Here is a 19,162-nt window from a genome sequence, read left to right as displayed (position 1 = left end):
ACCCAAGACTGAAACACTTCATTTCTGAAATGCATTATCAGTCATTTATAAAAAAAACTATAATGAATGAGTTGATGATGTGAGGCATGTAAGCAGTAAGTAGTTAAGAAGGTTAGTGAGAGAGCAAAACTCAAGGAAAGTTCATTTTGTCCAGAACAGTTTCAGGCTGGCGAGCCAGCTCCCCTGTGTGCTAGTAAATTGCTTATTTCTTCCTCTCAAACACAAACGAATACTACTGAATTACGTTCTAAATGAAATGCTTTTTCTCATACAATTTAGAAATAGCAAAACACATGGTCGGCTTTGTTTAAATATATTTGATCTAGTACATTGATTTGTTTTCTTTATCTGGCAGAAGACATGATTGTGAATCTATCATTTCATCCCTCGCACAGGGCGCTATTAACACGTGGAAAGGGATGTTGGTTCCACCAGTGTTTGGACACCTCATCTTCTGAGATGCTTAGTGGATAAAGAAAGGGAGTTTAGGTAGCCTGTTACGCTGTTAGCTACAGTAAAACTTAGAAAGAATAAGATTTCTATTGAAGTGACACATAAGAATAGCTGAGGGGAGGGTAATTAGAGTTCTATCTATGAATTCTATTAGAATTCTATCTCGAATTCTATTAGAGTCTATCTAGAATCTATCTATTAGAATCCTATCTATAAATTCTATTAGAATTCTATCAAGAATTCTATTAAAATCCTCATTCTATGATGGAGAATAAGTATTCAAATGGAAAAATAACCCAAGACACAAATAATATATTGAAGAAAAAATGCAAATGCTTACTTAACTGACCTGGCTTCCCCTTTAAGGTAATCTGATGAATCCACATGAGCAAATGGGCTTTGCAAAATATTTGAAAGATTAGCATTTGTCTCTTTTGATTAGCTTCAGATAAAATATCACAACGTAATCCTATAAGTTTCCTGCACGGAATATTTGGCACTGTAGCCTGACATGAAGAAAATGGAGTCAAATGTGTCTTTTACAAGTAAATGGAACAGAATAACGCAAGAGAGAGTTCAAGCACCAGGGTACCGAAGCTCTTCTGCTTCTGTCTAGGCAGCGTCAGACTTAAGGAACTGTTTTTATGCCCAGCCCCTTTGTGAGAAAGGCTTGTCCAAAGTTTATTTACAAATAAGATTGCATCCCCTTGGGTAACACCCCCAGGTGCTAGCCTACTCGCGCAGGGACCTACACAGGCGTCCTCGTTCCACTGACACCATGTGAGACTTCACAGGACTGGGCCCTACGGAAGCCACACCTAGGGTTTAATAAATCTGCTGAAGCCTTCAGTTCAAGGAGTAGGCAAGTAGATTTTTACGTCCAGATAAACTTATTCTGGTTCCTTGAAACCCACGGCTTATCCCCGTCCTCGGAAGGACGGAAATACTCCAAAAATGAAGCCAGGAGGTGATACCTCCCACTCCACTAAATGGATAGAGAAAAGGAGAGGAGAGAAAGGACGAAGTGACGCACCCTCCATTTTCACAGCAAGTTTGTGCCTGAGCCAGACCTCCTGAGTCCCAGTTCAGTGCTTCAACTGCATCACCTGTCTTTCCTAAATAAAAAGCAGTCATGAGGTGTGGTTGAAATGACAGACAGCATAGCTGCAGGGAGATAAACTCCTGAATATATTCCTTTTCTGGTGCCTAAGATAATCAATATCAATATTAATATTCCTCTTCAGAGTAGAGCTTGTCATTAAATGAAAAAATAACAAAAATGAACAAAGAAGCAGAGAGCTGGAAATGGCAAAGGTTTGCATCCTCTCAATTAATATTAAAAATATTTTTTATGCTATGATTACTAGGACGACTATTACTATGATTACGAGGAATAACTATTCAGGGTGTGGATTGGTACCAGCAACAGTGCAATTCAAGTTTCTGAGTGATTTCGGAAGTGGGGTGCATCCTAATGTGAAGTGCCAAAATGCAGAGGGCTACAAACAACTAGGAAGCTGGAAGAGTTTTAGTGTCTTAGCCACCATTCCCCTCCCATCCATCTGCATCTCTGTGATGCTTAGACGCCCTGAAAAAAAAAACCTCTAAAACCACATTCCTCTCACTCAGTCCTCATAGATGCAAAGTGTGACTTTAAACTTTAATTAATATAAATGGGTGGTACATATCAGATTAATTAGACATGACACTCATATTATTTAAACCCAATATAAAATCAGATTATATCAAACATTTTGATACCCTGATTTTACAAAATGTCTGATGACATCGAGCCTTGGTGACTTGCTATACATCGACTGCTTCTCAGTTCCTTCGAAACGAAGGAATAAATGAAGTGAGAAGAACACTGGAAAAATCTAATAGACAAACTGACTAATCTCAGACCCCAAGGTCATAGCAAAGCAATTCATTTCTTGGCTTTTCAACAGCACAAGATGTGATTTATCAATCTGAGACCAGGCTTATAAACACTATACATCTCAATAATATGTTCTTTGCACTGTGTAACTTTTTAAACAATGATAGATTGCCTGGGCTGGACCAAAGTTATTTTACAAACAGAAACAGAATATTTGCAAATGAAATGACCCAATAAGGGGGGGGGGGGGGAGGCGGAGGGGAGAAAAAAAGGATTATGTCAAATAGCATCTACACTTCACTGCAACTGCAAAGGAATTTAACTTTATGCTGTAATATATTTTCAGAATCCACGCCCTTTAAAAATCTCCTATCATTTTATACAACCGAAATTGAAGACCGATAAAGGAAAAATATTTCCTAAGTTCAACAACACTAACAAAAACTTACACTGCCGAAGAAATAATACAATTTTGAGTTAAAGGAGGACTGTGAATCAATACCTCTAGCTGCCCACTTGATCACAGACTTCCTTGAAGTCATTAAGGAATTCAAGTTTTAGTTTCCCTTCCCTTAAAGTGAAATAACATTTTCTTTCTCTTCCAAAAAGAGCCTAATCTTATAACATGAAGTGTTTGGGCTCATCATCTGCTGATACTGAGGACACAGAACCTAACTTTTTTTAAAGCAGGGTTCTCTTTGGCCAGCATCTGGCACAATCTGGCCCTGACTTTGTTGAGGCTCTGAAGACATTGCTGTAATGTAAAATCAACTCCTGTGTTATTTTCTCATCTGCAGCCCGTCAAAATTCCTGACCAACTAGAGCGCTGATCCTGGACTCTGCTCTGCCTGGGCAGGGGGGAGGGAAGTGCCATTCAGGCACCAGCTGCTTTTAGGGTCTGGATTGAAAAAGCTTGGTCTGTTTCTTGAGAGCACAGAGTGGGTGCTCAAGAATACAGATGAGCTCAAAGACTATGTATAAGAAATGAGTTTGAAAGTTCAACACGCTTGATTTCCAGTCCTCTAAATTTACTGCTCCAGGCAACACGGCTCCTGTCAATTTTCAGGTGACAAATTCTCTCTCGGAGACCCGGCCATTCCTTCATTCACTTATTATTTAGAGAATACAATATGACCTCAGTTTGAGTAGGGCTGATCCTTATAATGTAAGAAAATCAGAGAGATCAAAGCTGCACATGACGTGGCTGCATGAGGTTATTTTGGTGAAGCTCTGCTTCAAGGATTATTCAGATATTTCATTTCAAACAGCAATCGCTAGTGACCCAGCACACGTAGGTGAAGGAAAATTTTCAACAGTAGAAGAAATTTATTATTACACTTCCCCATTGTTCCCCATATTCTTGATAATAAAATTATTTCAGACTCTTTTAAAAAAAAAATTTGTACGTTAAAGGAGCTGAATGCTGCAGCCACAGCTCCTTGTAAAACAAACATCAACTTTGTGTTGCTTCAGGTCCTACTAATGCTGTATGAGGGAAGCACTTTAACAAAGAGGAATAAAGAAATGAGTCCAGGCTTAAAAATGAGACATCAAAAGCGGGTTTAGCAGGAGACAGAAACAGCTTCTTTTACATCTCGTGATAACTGGGGTTATAATAATGTCCTTTTTCTAATACAAAAGAAGGGACTGTGACATTTCCAAAGCGAGAATTCAGCACTACTTCCAAAAATCTGTTCAAAAAGTAATGGCATTCACTTTCAGGGTTTTTTTTGTTTGGTTGGTTGGGTTTTTTTTCCCCCTTTTCCATTCTGCCTTCTACAATTTAAAGGGCACTTCCTCTCCACTTGGCTCATTTCCACCGTCTCTGGGTCAGCTCTCTCTATCTAGGATTTCATATTGCTTAGATATCTCACTGCCTCAGGCCCATAGTATTTATCCTATTTATAGATCTAAATCTGCAATTTATTGCAGATTTTATTGCAGCTGGGCAGACTGCTGCCCCTGCACAGACTCCCACAGCCGTCAGGAGCCCTTTCTGCCATACAAACAGCCACTCCACTGGAGCGCATTGGTGGCTTTCAGCTGGGCAAGGTCACAAGCGTCCTCCCTTCTCCTGCCTCCCTCCTACATTTCCAATGCAATAGCCGTACTCCAGCAAGCTTTCCTCATGCTGCACACACCACAGCCAACAAAGCAATCCCTACCTGGAAAACTTTAATGTCCAAAAGTAGATGTTTCTACCTTACTGTGCATTTCAGGATATATTCTAGGGCTCTGATCCATCTCTCTCATCCTCTGCAATACTACAAGAATCACAGAACGGTTCGGGTTGGAAGGGGCCTTAAAGATCATCTAGTTCCAACCCCCCTGCCCTGGGCAGGGACACCTCCCACTAGACCAGGCTGCTCAAAGCCCCATCCAGCCTGGCCTTGGACACCTCCAGGGATGGGGCATCCACAGCTTCTCTGGGCAACCTGTGCCAGTGCCTCACCACCCTCACGGTGAAAGCGGAGAGGGAGTCCAGGACTCACCAGTTAAAAAGGGGCTTAAAGCCCGGTCTCCATAAACCTGGGCTCTTGGCAGCTCTGCTGCAACTCCTCTCAGCAAGAATATTCCCGCATTCTCCCTGCTGTAACTATGCTTCCCTCCCCGCAACCCCTTCGGTACACTTCACTGCGGGCTGGCAGCAGGCCGGTTAATGTGGGGACGGTGCTGATCATTCACCTCGGCACCAGCTGCCAGTTACTTTAAAAGCTGCCACACACCTGGAAACACGCAACTGTGACTGATTCTCAGACAAACATTTACCTTGGCAGGCACGGTGCAGAAGGCATCACCGTGCTCACCTCTGTCGCTGTAAGTAATTTGCATCCCTAACCATTGGCAAACATTACAAATTGCACACCTGGAGCTGTTACAGACTCTAAGTGGTTCAAGCCAGTACTTCCCGCTTCCCTTTTAAAAACAGCGGCGTAATACCTCTGCAGCTCTATACGCAACCTTCAATGTAAAACGTACAACAAGAATGAAGGGAAAGACAGCATTTTAGGTTAAAAAAAAGATAAAATAAAATAAAAAAGCTGTTGACTTCTAATAAATGCCTACAACAGCAGCACGGTTAGCAGCTCACCTAATGCCTGTGCTGTCTTGGTGGAAGCTGAGACGGTTGCCCCTGGGATTAGTCCACACTATACCCTAGCCCTGCATCTTTGGGAACAGTGGTGGAGCAGGTCCCGGTTCAGCAGGATGCCTTTCCAACAGAACCATTCACAGGTGGCAGCCGGATACAAAAATATGCTTGTTTTGGGTTAACAGAATCCAGCATCCCCACTTACAGGTGGCGCAGAGGGCTCTGTCAGCACAACCGGCAGCAATCCACTTGCCCTGCCATCACCTGCCGCTTCTTTGGCAATGCTTAAAATCCCGCTCTCTTCTACTGTATATTTGTACCTGTGCGTGGAGATTGTGACCCCAGGCACCCTGCTATAAACACTGGGCATCTTCCCTTCTTGTCTGCTCAAAGTGTGACCCCAAGAAGAAGAGCGATGCCGGGAAGCTTTAACAGCTTTGAGACAACATTGCACATGTAACATTGAGCTGGTTTTTCCGGCGTTGTCCTGGAATACACCGAACCAGCCAGGCTGTGTGGCTTGCCCCCTGGTCCTGCATCCCCACTAGCAGCACAATTAACCTCAGCATCTTTCCAAAGGTAACCTGGAGAACAGAGCAGCTCTCCTAAGATGGGGGCAGAAAAGACAGCGTCTCCCTCCCTCACATCCCAGCTGCAACGAAGAAAACCCCAAAATCTGACCCACGCCGCTTTGCTTAGATGTGATACAACATGAGTTGTTACAAAAAACAAACAAACAAAAACCACAAACAAAAAAAGGAACTATGACTTTCTGTCCTACGCAGCAGAGGGCAACATGTTCAAAAATATGCACTCCTCTGACTAAGACCACAAGAAAAAAAAAAAGAGTCAACATAAAACAAAATAGCTGTAATGAAGATTACCAATAATTTCAGTTAATCACCATACAGTTGAGGACTGCAGAGACACAGAAGTGTATGAAAAGTCCCACAGGGTGGTAGGCATGTGCACGTTGAAAAGCATCACGCAGTATTAATGGTAACCACATGATAATTTACAAATTATATTGCTTCTAGCAAATGCTTTTGATCGCATCACCAAGGCTCTGGCTCCTAACCCATCCCCAGAATTCCCTGAAGCAGTAGAAGTCTTGGACCAGAATCACCTCACTCCTTTATTTAGTTTTACGTTTCTTTTCAAGTCAGTCTGCCATACAACAATTTTTCAAAGGTGAAGAAGTAGTGTGGCTTGCTTTCTTAAATGTCTGCCTTCCCTGACTTCATAAAGCACACAGATCCTTGGTCGTTAAACCCAGATTTGCTACTAGATCATTTAGCCTGAGTTCCTGTGTGTCCCAGGCCTGGGAAGCATTAGCCAGCTGCTCTTCACTGAGCCAAAGGACTTGTGTTTTACTAAAGCATGGCTTCTACAAGGGCGTTCTGTCTGAACTGAAGACTACCAATGAAAACCACGATTTTGCATAGGTACCTGTGCTAATGATTAGTCAACCTCCTTGTTAAACATTAATGCTGTATTTTCTACCTGCATTTGTCTGGTTTCAGCTTCCAGACGTACATTCCTCGATACACATATCCTGATCCTCGTGTCTTATCATCAATTTCTTTATAATTATTTTCAAGTCTCTGAAGAAAACACCAAACAGCACCAGGCTTGGTTCAAGGCTTTGAAGAAACTAGCTAAAAACCTTCTACATGCTTCCCATCAATGGCCGTTTGGGGTTGTTTTGGGTTTTTTTTATTTCTCTACTTGTCTAAGGTACGTAGCTTCGTATTCCCTGAGTGTACAATGCTGGGGGTCTTTTTAAACAGCAAGTTATTTGGTACTCAGTCAGGTATCTTATTTCAAAAACCTAAGAAAAAGATATCTACCCATTAATTTTTAATCAAGTAAATTGTTAATTTCCCCAAAGAACAAAATTTGATTTGACAAGGTATGTTTTCTGTAATTTTTAGAAAAAGTGATTATTGTTTTATTACTGGCTGCGTGTACCAAAACGTATCAACCAAAATAGATCTGCTAAATCAAACTCTCCCTAACAGGACAGCTTTTCTTTCCATATTTCACAGACAGGCGCTGTGAGAGTATTCGTCTCTGGTTTGAAACAGACTCCCACCAATATCCCCTGTTCGGCTTAATTGGATCGGATGCTGTGCTATGTGTATTCAAGATCCTGCAACTCCGAGACATCTGAAACAAGTAGAACTAAGTATTTGATTAATATTTAAACATAGCAAAACTGCCAAATATTGCAGCAGATAAGTTTCTTGGGCAAGATTTCCCTGACAGGATACCAGTAACTTCCACTGAAAGGAGCCACTGATAGTTACTTGTATCCTGAGGGGGAGAGTCGGAGCCCTGGAGATCTACTTAAGTTTTCTGCTTTCTGTGCACATAAAGGCAGAATACATAACAAGGTCACGACAGGCCAAAAATAGCAAATCTTCAAGCAGTTGCAATTCAAATAGATACCAGATCTGCTGGAAAGCCAGCAACTTGACCAGCATGCAGAATTTCTGGACATCGCTACTTTTATAGCATTTTAAATGTTACGACCGTTTTTCAAAAGTCGAGAAAAATAACAGGTACGTACTTTTCAGGGTTTTCCACTTCTTCAGTAACAAAATTGAGGTAAAACCTAGAAGAGAGTTATAAAATGTATTATAAGGGCTTGGTAGATTTTGATTCTGTATTTCTTTCCCAAAGAACCAGGAAGATGATTTTAGTTAAGGACTGTTGTTAATTATAGTAGACTTCGCAGACTCATGTTTGGATTAAGGAGAGTGTAAGATTTAACCTTCCTTCATCCCCACAGTGAGGAAGGGAAATCTCAGAAGAGGCAGCAAAGCAGATAAAAGACAAAAGCTATATAATATCTGTGCAGAATTAAATAAATTTTTTTTCCCCAGCATACTAGGCAAATCATGGTTTACCCTAGTCCTGTACACAAACACACATGCACCCTCAAGCCTCATATTCCATTTGGGGCTGCAGCCTTTTACAATATCAGGTTATATTGGCAAAATTTCTCATCAGGGTACTCAGCGAGGACTTTTTAACAATAAAATTAATAAAGCTTCAAAAAGACCCCTCCTAAAACCAGGATTTTGACAACAGCGTGTCATACAGGATCACAAACCCCGGCTGCTAATCCTGCGTGTTCTTGCACATCCTCCAGTACAGGTTGCACTCCGGTCGTATTCCAGCAGCGTGCAAGAGACAGCTACGTATGGGAATTCATAGGAACTACTCGCCGGGCACAGCCCTGCATACAAAGCAACTGTAAGCCTCAAGGTCACTGAACCCTCTGTTCTGCATTTATTAGCACTTGGTCCGTGCATCGCTGGATCACACAGATGTGCCTGGCTCAGATACGGGCACAAAGTCACATCCTGGCTAATTAAACAGAGCAGTCAATACAGCGCTTATGCTGGCTTTCTGCCTTTATACGGGAAGACAAACGATATCTGACCCAACAGTGCTGCGGTGAATAAACAAATGGTACCTGATCTGGCAGAAAGTCTGGGAGCTTTTCTCCATCACAGGCCTTGGACCAGATCTGGGTTAGCAGAAGGAGTTAGCGCTGGCTCACAGTTTAAAAAAAATGTGATTTTGTGACCGAGCATGACAGTCTGTAAAACTAGATTTGCCATCTTGTACAACCACCTCAGTACTTGTTTCTAAACTTGCCAGTGCACAGAGCACAGAAGAAGAGATTGGGGTAGTTCAAAGGAGAGGCGGCTTCTGCCAAGTAAGGCGTTCAGCTGCTTCTCTCTGGTCTTAGTCCTGCTTCTACGCAGAAGTGATTTGACAGCCCTGCGTCTGTCCTTTTATTGATGCAAAGGCATGCTTCCTTGCTTTCTTTTCTCTGCTTGTCCTTTTTCATCCAGCATTTTACATACCCAGGTAGTCTCCATTTGCGCTTCGCAGGATGAACCCACACCCACAAGAAATGCTACTTTTGTTTTATTCTTTAAAGCCGTATCATTAAAAGTTAATAGTCTCATCGGCTATGCATAACGCTCTGCCCGCGTCCTGGGACACGACACCACCACTTGCAGCACTCCTTCACATTCGCCTTATTGGATTGATTTAGCCCCACGAAACTGATAGTGCAAGGGTATTGACACTCCACTTAATGGCCTGCTCTTCTCCGCTCCGAGGCAATCAATTCGAGCTGGTGACAAAGACAAATAGGCAGCTGGGAAGAACCACTAGCCAAATTAGATCTTTTCCTGCTAATTTCTTTTATAAGTGGCAAATAAGGACCTTGAAATAAAAGTCAGAAGGTGTAAAGGAAAAAAAGAGCTGATTTTTATGGTACGGGTTTGGAACATTAGGTGGCAAATGGCAAGAAATGGGAAGGAAGCAACAGAAGAACAGGTGGTTTTGGTGTAGCATTTTACAGTAAACAAACTCTGCCTCGGTGATGAATAATTTTAAGAGCTTTTAAAATTGCCCTCATACAAAAACCTACAGTTAGGTTAATGTTTTAAAAGTGAGAAACCATCACATGTACGGAGAGGACTGAGACAGAGGCAGTTATATGAGAGAGAGGGAAGAAGGCAGAGACTGTCTCTAAAATGAGTTCAATTTCTTTGAGGCTTCAAAATGCCAGGCTTCTTTCTTATATATCTATCACAGAGAAAGGCTTTGGACTCTCTTGAGATTCCCACCACCATTTAATAGAAAAGTTCTGTTCAATACTTCAGTGTGCATGTTTATAATGCTCCTGCAACCGGGGAGTTACAGACAGGCAGAGAACCCATTGTCCCTCCGAATTAAATAAATAAAACCCTTATCTCTCAGCCCTCGCCTTTTGTGCGAGGTAAAGTACGCGGCTGCCTGTGAGGCTATGGAAAGGAAAGGGAAGACCTGCAGACAAAGCTATCTCGAAATAAGCCCACTCTGTGCATTGTAGTCTCCCCCCTCTGCCCCCCCCCGCTGCTGTAAAAGCACGCTGGCACTGTGCGATGTGGAGCCCTCGCTAAGCATGAATAAATCGTAAGGCAGATTCGAAGAGCGGCGGCACCTTTCAAACCAGCTGCTACGTACTTTGGTGGGGGAGAGGGAAAGAACTTGAAAGAAAATTCGGAGCAGGATACTTGAAGGCAGATTCTCCTACCTTTGCTCACAGTCAATAGCGCTTGACTTCTTCGGAAGCCAGTTGCACTTCTTGTTAAGTGAGGTCCAATTCTCTTGGAGCAAGAGGCATAAGAATCTAGGGGTTTTACCTCGTTTTGTGGTCTATACTGGTGTTATTGTGCTTCACTGCTTATTCTTTAAATGCTGCTTTTACAAAGCAGAGGCTGAGGTCCACGCAACTTTGTCACAGTTCCTAGATTTGTTTTTCATGCAATTATTGACTTGTTCAACACAAATTAAAGCTTTGTTATCCCTTTTATCAAAACACCTAATGAAAAATTGAGAACGTTCCTTTTCCTTTCTTGTTGCCTTTATTTCTAGTCTTGAGAACAGAAATAAGTCTGTTTTTTTCAGCGTTCAGTGCATGTTTACCTATTGTACACTGAGGAAGAAAGATCTTTCCTTTGTAGAACTGCTTGCAGAGTAACTACTGAGCATAAGGAACAGGGGTGAGATCTACCCTTACCACATGATGTAGTTTGGCAAAAGATGTAGAACACGCTACTCTTTTCTTCATATATATAAATGTCTTTTGTTAGAGCATATTAGTGTTTCTTTTCAAGACAAATACTTATAGGTGTCAACTTACCAGCCTGAATAGGCATACATTCCTGAATAGAAAGCAAGTGGTAATCCCATTACACTGGCATCATTCCCCGCAAAGGCATTTTTAAAGTGCTGTGTTTCTCCTGCAACATCAACAAAACCAATATTGAAAAATAAGCTCTTTGGTCACCTACTACTTTAAAACAAATAAATATATCACACCATGGAACATTTAATCACCCAGCGGTTCACTGACTTCAGGTTCTGCCCTTGACCTTAATTTGTGGCCCAACCCTTGCAGCTGTAATCTGCCAGCAATTGTAAAAAGTTTTGTGGCATCCCTAGTCATGCCATAGCAGAATTTGACCTATTAGTTTTTTGGGGTTTTTTTTCAAAGCATTCTGAGCTGGATGACACTCACTGCACTGTCATCTCCAGCAGTGACTTACATCAACACGAAAGAGCAGAATGAGCTCAGTAGGTTTTGCTGTGGAAAATTTCACTTCTTTAACATTTTAATCAGAGGGAACTTTTCTAGCATTTCACTCACAAGCAACGTTTTTAAGGTAAAAAACCCCAATAACTTAAACATTTCAACCACTGAAAAAAATTTAGTAACTCCCTGCCACGTTACAGTCAGTATTGTATTAACATTACATTAAGAATTACATATCTATAAAAGCAAACATGTAAGAGCTGTGTTATGCTCTTATTCATTTAAAAGGTGTTCTCTGGTTTGTAAGACCTCCCTACAATATCCCAGATTTCCTGAGAAGCAATGATCCTCCATAGAACAGGAGCAGGAAGAAGCAGAATTCATTCAGGCTTAAATTAGCAATGGGTCAAATCCTCTACCTTTTACTTGGTTTTTATCGAGCCCTCAGTCAAAATTCCCACAGAAGAGGAGGCTTTTTGGGTAAGGGAAGAGCTGTGGCCAGAGGAAGGTCCCAGTGGGGAATCGGGGACTCTGTCTGGGCTACTTAAGGGCAGCAATCCCCACCCAAACCTGGGTCTGGACCGTTCCAAAAGTCTAGGAAAAATGGGGCGAATGGGAACAGAGAGAAATTTTGCACACAAAAGGAGGTGAGGGAAGAGGCATTCCAACTGCCAGCAAGGAAGTGAAAAACATGAAAACAGAAAGAGTGAATCAGCAGAGCGCTACACAGGAAAACTTTTATTTCAGAGCCTATTGCTAACCACGGCCTGCCCCTGAGAAACTGAGCTCACCGCAGCGCCTCACGCGGTGCCGTTGACTCAGATGGGAGGCCTTGTGGAGCATCGTAAAAGAGCATATCCCCGGGGACAGAGCCAACGACTGCGATAATTTTTGTTAGATAAAATCTGCCACCGATTCATTATAAAGTGCTCCCCGTTCTGACCCTCTGCGCCGAATGGCTCCCTGTGCTTTGGGTAGTTATTGTCTAGCGTTACTGTAACGCGAGCGAGCTGGGGCTTGCCACCATCTCGCTCCCCGCTGCTGTTAGGGCAGTAATGGAAAAGCCTCTTCAGGTAGCCGAGCATACGTCAGTGAAAAGAGTTTCCCTGCCAGCATGGCTTTACCCAAACGACTTCCAGAGAGACAAGGAAAGGCCTGCGCAGCCATGTCCATGCTGGGTGCTGCTGGGGAGAACAAAGGTGTGTTTTCACGTTCCTTGCTTATGCAGCAACATTGATAAAGTCGGTAGAGTAATTCTGGCCCTGCAAACACTTCTGCTTTCCCTTCCTATTCTTGGGTTACCCCCAGACTACTGCCTTTAGCCATACGCTTTAGTGTGTCACTTGGACGAAGTAAAGCATGCATGCAGCATGAGCATCCAGTACTTGCAGGCAGAAAGCCCCTGAAAGCAATAGCTAACTACAGCTTCTCTGGCCAGTACAGCACCATTAACTTCACAATTTACACCACCAAAGCAGCAGAATGGCATCCACGATACTGTTTCTTTCATATATTCCCCAATTCCGAGGCCCCTCGGCCACCACGTACCCAGTACCGAACAGGACTAGGCACTCGCCCAGTTAAAGGACACTGGCACCTGCTTTGGGGAGGGGTGTGCCCATCCTGCCCCTTTCACAAAGTTCACGCCAGAGGCAAATTACAGAGAAGAGCAATCCTGTCGCTCGTTTGAAAAGCGAGCCTGATCGGAACAGACTCATTGGCATGCTGAAGGAAATACCAGTTCATCCCAGTGTAGTTCCACTTCTAATCAATTACATGACAGTACTGAGCTTCAGTTAAACAAGCACAGGCTAATTAAGAGATTTTGCTGCTATAAGCATTATTTGGTGGAGGCAGGTGGGGAAAGACTTGGGAGGGTAAAGATAAAAGCACTTTAAAAGCATTTACTTTTCATTTCATACCTTTAATTAGCTGGATAACTCCAGGGACTATAATTATCAGAATTGCTACAAGCTTGCAAAAGGTAAGGAAAATCTGAATGCGGGCACTCCAGCTGACACTCGTGCTATTCAGGACCATCACCAGCGCTGCAAGGGGAAAAAGAAAAGTCAGAAAGAAATACTCGTGTCGCTGAAATTGCCAAAAAATCTCTTTGCCAGCAGAGAGGCCACACACACAATAGATCCTGGTGCGTTAAAGGCAATACACCCTGATAACCTTCTCCAGGCTGCTGCCCTCCTACTTCTCACGTTCCCCTTCCAGACGCCGCACAAAAAGCTCAAGCTGAGCCCCTCTGTGTGACCCACTGCATGGCCCATCTGTCTCTCCGGTCCCTGCCTGGCTCCCTCCGCACGAAATTACCGCTTTGTTTACCCAGAATCATTAGCTGTTGGTTGGTCATCAGCTGGCAGGACTCTGCCTTGGATAAAAGAAATTAATTGCCCAACCCTTGTCACTCCAGGTTTTTGTATCACTGACGGTTTGAGTAGAGATTTGTGTTTTCAGAAAACAGTAACAATTAATAATCATATCAAATTTTCTGACCCCCTTTTAGGCCCCACATAAATTCGTCACCCACTACATTATTTACCCCCGCTCCTCTTTTCCAGTCTTTCTTCTCTATTATTGCCGTACCGCCAGGGATGCAGGAGGGCCAGAGTGCAAGTAACATGCCCATCTTTGTTGGGAATTGGTGAAAAAATGGAGACTTTTTGTTTCTTGAGAACAAAGCACAGGTCTGCTCCTCACCAACACACGGAGAGATAAGTGAGGAGGGTTTTTATGTCCTGCCTGCTCTGTTCGCATCTCCTTCTGGCTCAGGGAGGGCATCTTCGGGCCTTTACTACAGCACCGACTGTCAGGAGGATGGGAGGTCTTATCATTTGAGTGCCAGTTATTCTAGCTTATTTAAACAATTACCCTAGCGAAACAGAATCAATAAAGGAGTTTAGATATTTCAAAAAAAAACAAAAAAACCAAAAAAACCAAACCACCAAAACCAACAAACCCCATATTTAGCTAAAGAACAGAAAACGTGAGTCATTTCACTAGATAAAAAGTCCCTTTCCCCCTCTGCTGCAGGGAAAGGCAAACACAGTCAAACAAGCCTGCTCGCTCATCTTCTCTTTCTTGCCATTGTACGGGGCTTATGAATTAGCTCCTCATCACAGTAGTTCTATACTTCAAACTCTCTCAAGAGCACTGGTCTCTATCGTCAGCCATATCACGCATCTTGGGACGCATAAAAACACAAGTTGCTATCTCCCGCCAGAGTCCAGGAGCTAGTTTGTATGAGCTAGCATTGTAAATCTGGCAGGGCACAAGCTTTCTGGCAGCAAAACCCACTGATTTATCCCAAGTCTTTTATACAGGTTCTGCCCACCAGGCAAGGCCAAGAAATATATCATAAAAATTCTTCCTAGATTAAATCAAAAGTAGTTCTGTTTTAATAGAAAACGGAGAAAATTCCAAGTGATCTTGATTCCAAAGTATTATTTAGATATTTTTAACAAAACAAAAACTCCAGAAAATAAAAAAGTATTTTCTGAAATTTTTATTTGGGAGAGGACCCCGTGCTCAAATGAACAATTTACCAAAGTCAACATGAACTCACAACATCACTTAATGTGAATATTTCACCAAAAAAGAACTTAAAGGTCAAAATGTTTTTCCAGTTCTGTATTTCACCTTATTTCAGAACTGAGACGTTCTCTTCTAAGTCACAAAGAAATCACTTAGACTTCTGCAAAGTATCAATTGAGATCCAAATACTTAGTTTTTGCTTCATTACTTCCGTGTATGCCTATACTTGTCAGGAACCAGAAAAATCTCAGGGGCCTGATTCATTACTGTATTGTCTCAATACTGCCCTGACGTATCTTCACTTATTTAAGTGTTGAAAGATCCCTTTAAGATTGCTACTGACTATTAGCGCTGATTGAGGCGCCCCCTCTTTTCCTAGGACTCGATTACCAGGAAGGTTAACACCTGTCATTTAAGCAAAATACATATAAAATATTCATTTGATGTTTAAGTTGTGAAGACAATCCAGTGCCATAACGAAGCACTGGTGCATTTCAAATTTCCTAGAAAGTTCAGGATATCGTGCTTTTCTTTCCCAGAAGATGAAGCCCAGGCAGGGACCAGGCCACGAGAAAGTGTCAAGTGAGAGTTTTATGTGTAAGAAAAGATCTGCAATTTGACATCCAGCTTATTCAGAGTTCAAGCTGCCTGCAGCAATCGGTCTGTTACCTTACACAGGTCAGAATAGGTAACATGAGCGTCCTCCCTGCAGAGAGCCCTCCTTGAGGTTTTCTAATGCCTTGGTTTCATCCTTCTGATACACATATGAGAATGTCACTGGATGGCAAACTAGTACAAACACTAATGTCAACTCACACGGAAACTTATAACCTTCCTTGCTGGCCAGCCGCACACGAATCACAAGACTCAAATCTGAGCTACCCTGGCTTGAAAGAAAAAAAAATGCAGGCTGCTATTTTCATGATGACAGCCTGCTTGTGAGCAGGTTCTGTTAAAACCTTCTCCATCCCCAACTGTGAGTCCAAGCCAGCCAAACGTTTCAGCTGAGGCTTTCTAATCAAGTAGCAAAAGCAAAACGGACGCTGCGAGGACCTTCATTTAATTGGGAAGCTGAAGGGACGCTACACCCACAGTCAGTCCAGTGTACGTGCTGTTAGTTTTGATGCTCCTCTATAAGATAAAGTCCCTTGCAGAGCTGGACGACTGCACAAATAGAGTAGTTCAGGTTGCAGGGCTGAGACTCAAGCTCTTAGATTTTAATTTTATTGGACTTAATAGGCTATAAAAATTTAAAGTCTTGTTACAATGTTTACTCTTAACAGTTTTGTGTACATAGAAGACATATAGGAATGTGAAGCTTATCATAGAATCATAGAATGGTTAGAGTCGGAAGGGGATGTTAAAAATCATCTAGTTCCAACCCCCCTGCCCTGGGCAGGGACACCTCCCACTAGACCAGGCTGCTCAAAGCCCCATCCAGCCTGGCCTTGGACACCTCCAGGGATGGGGCAGCCACAGCTTCCCTAGGCAACCTGTTCCAGCGCCTCACCACCCTCACAGGAAAGAATTTCTTCCTCATATCTAATCTAAATCAACCCTCTTCCTGTTTAAAACCATTACTCCTTGTCTTATAATATAGGAATATTTATAGAGGTAAACAGTCCCTCCCCATCTTTCCTGTAGCCCCCTTTAGGTACTGAAAGGCCGCTATAAAGTCTCCCCAGAGCCTTCTCTTCCCCAGGCTGAACAACCCCAGCTCTCAGCCTGTCTTCATAGCAGAGGTGCTCCAGCCCTCTCATCATCTTTGTGGCCCTCCTCTGGACTCGATCCAACAGGTGCATGACCTTCTTATGTTGGGCCTTACACTGCTATCACATATCAGCATCATACTAGTTGTGTGAGCGACTGGATAGTGAAAGGCAACGGGGAAAAGGAGTCATGAAGAAAGTTGCTAAAGAGCAGGAAAAGAATGTGATATCTGTGGTAGGATTCAAGAGGGAAATTATATCTTGGGACTACGGTCTTTATTCAACACCTCTCTTCTATGAATAGGGCCTTATGGAGATACTTCAAGAAACTGATTGCAGGCGCTTTGATACGAGATCACAGCAAGGATCAGAAGGAAGCAGCAACCCCCTGGAAAAAAGGACAGTGAAAGGAGGACTCATCTCTAACGTTGCCAACTAAAAATCAGGCATCTAGCATGGCTGCATCCTCAATGAAGAGATAGTTACCTCCAGAGAATGAATAATAGCACCTCTTTCACATGCCTATCTCAAATGAGATGTGTTGCCTTCAGGAAGCGTCGCATTCCCTCTTTCCCCGCTAACTCTACGGGGAGCATAGACAATTACCTTAAACTAAACACCTAAGTAAAAGCGAGATGAATCCTAACCAAGGGGAGTGTGGAGGGAGAATAAAATGGTGTTCACGAACAATCAACCACAATGGTAGCACCGATCATGTTGCTTTTCACAATCTCTTTCCTTCACGCAGCCGCAGCTATAGACGGTTAATGAAATCTAATGGGAGAAACAGCAGTAAGCATTACATCCTGGCCTACTTTTCAAGAATATATGTACGTATGTATATTGCCTCAGCAGGAAACCAAGGAAACTACCCTCCCCTAACTTGTCAGGTCAAGGCATTCACATAAAACAAAAAATACCCTCAATTTGCGGATCCTAGTGCATCAACTAAAATGAAGTCACGGGAGGCACAAAAGCACCCATCAGAGCAGATTTTGCTATCCCTGCAAGCAAAAGATGTCTTAAACTGCTTGTCTGAAAACCACCAGCAGTAGATAGCAACATCTGTAATATCTGCCATGATAGGGGGGAAAAAAAAAAGCAACTAACTATAGACTCACATACACACTAAATTTATACCAATAAAGCTTTTGACTGGACTATTTGCCAGCAAGCACTGATAGATCTGTAGAGCTCACCTTGGTTTTCAAGCATAATTTTGCCTCTAACATCCATAGTTCAGGGTATTTGAGTCTTTTTGGCAGACCTCCAAATAAAAGAGGTGGAAATTTTACATTATTGCAGTGAAAAATGCCCCAAATACGCATGAATGAGTGTAAAAACTTTGAAAACAGGTGTGAGTTGGTAACCTGCTTTCAGTCTCACAGTTTTTAATAGCTGAAACCTGTTTATCTGCTTTCTGATATGGAGGCCAAGTGAAAAGATTAGAACAGGCTCAGTTAAGATTGCTTATCTATTCGGGTTACATATTGATAGTATGATTCAATACCTTTGCACAGCATAATTTATCCCTTCCTGTTTTACCAATATATTCAAGCTTACTGTTAGGAGAAAAACTAAAAAATATAAATAAAGCGATACATGAATATAGGGTTTTTTTGCCCTGTCTGTTGCCATGCTTTGCAATGGTCATAGGCAGGGAGGTAGGATGTTCCTTCACTAGAATAAACAAAAAATACAGCGGAGTCTACCAGCTTTCACTTAAAGAGAGAAATTAATTTTTAACTCTTTCTCCTAAAAAGACCGTCTTCAGCATCAGAATAAAGGCGGATGGCATCACTTCTGCTTTGTGTCCTGAGACTGTTGTGTCCAACCCAAGCCAAGCTGGGCATTTAGAAGACCTCATTCTCCTGTTTGCATTTTCTTCAGCTGTCCTTCCCTATGCTGGGACACATCCAGGTTCTCCCTCCTCTACTTGGCCACTTATTTTCATAAAAATTTTAGGAGTTAGATATCTTTGAGATGTCTGCTCTGCTCTCAGGTACAGTTAAATTGACTGAGTTTAGAAAAAGTTTATGGCAGACTTACAGATGGACTGAGATATGCACGTCTTGTATTTGCCTAGGTTTTTCTCCTCATGGAGATTTGCTTGAGAAATACCAAGTGAATTAAAGTGATTTCTAAGTCTGAAAAGAACAGGCAACCTTTACTTCAGAGGTTCAGAAAGCTGGGGTATCTGAAGAGAACCTCCAACACAAGCATCCTTCTCTCTATGAGCCATTGAAACGTCCGGACCTTTTGGTTGGTTGTTTTTATCTCAAAAAATAAAAAATAAAAATGAAAGCACCATATTGTGGAACAGAAAATTTCGTTCTACAGATTGCTCAAAATTGCTCAGAACAGATGTGATTTTGAGGGGA

At 42.4% G+C, this 19,162-nt stretch overlaps 1 protein-coding gene across 1 annotated transcript in view; it reads right to left on the bottom strand.

The window, feature by feature from the left end:
• SLC7A11 (solute carrier family 7 member 11) overlaps nt 1-19,162 on the bottom strand; it is a 62,950-nt gene that overhangs the window by 33,064 nt on the left and 10,724 nt on the right. The window contains exons 4-6 of the mRNA XM_063336858.1: nt 13,452-13,577; nt 11,137-11,236; nt 7,996-8,040 (exon numbers count right to left, since the gene is read on the bottom strand). Coding sequence (XP_063192928.1) covers nt 7,996-8,040; nt 11,137-11,236; nt 13,452-13,577 — 271 coding nt within the window. The remainder of the gene's footprint in view (nt 1-7,995; nt 8,041-11,136; nt 11,237-13,451; nt 13,578-19,162) is intronic.

Source organism: Chroicocephalus ridibundus, chromosome 5 (assembly GCF_963924245.1).
Source record: "Chroicocephalus ridibundus chromosome 5, bChrRid1.1, whole genome shotgun sequence".
Lineage (NCBI taxonomy): Eukaryota > Metazoa > Chordata > Aves > Charadriiformes > Laridae > Chroicocephalus > Chroicocephalus ridibundus.
The sequence above is the reverse complement of the archived record's forward strand: the minus strand, read 5'-3'. Positions and strand labels throughout refer to the sequence as shown.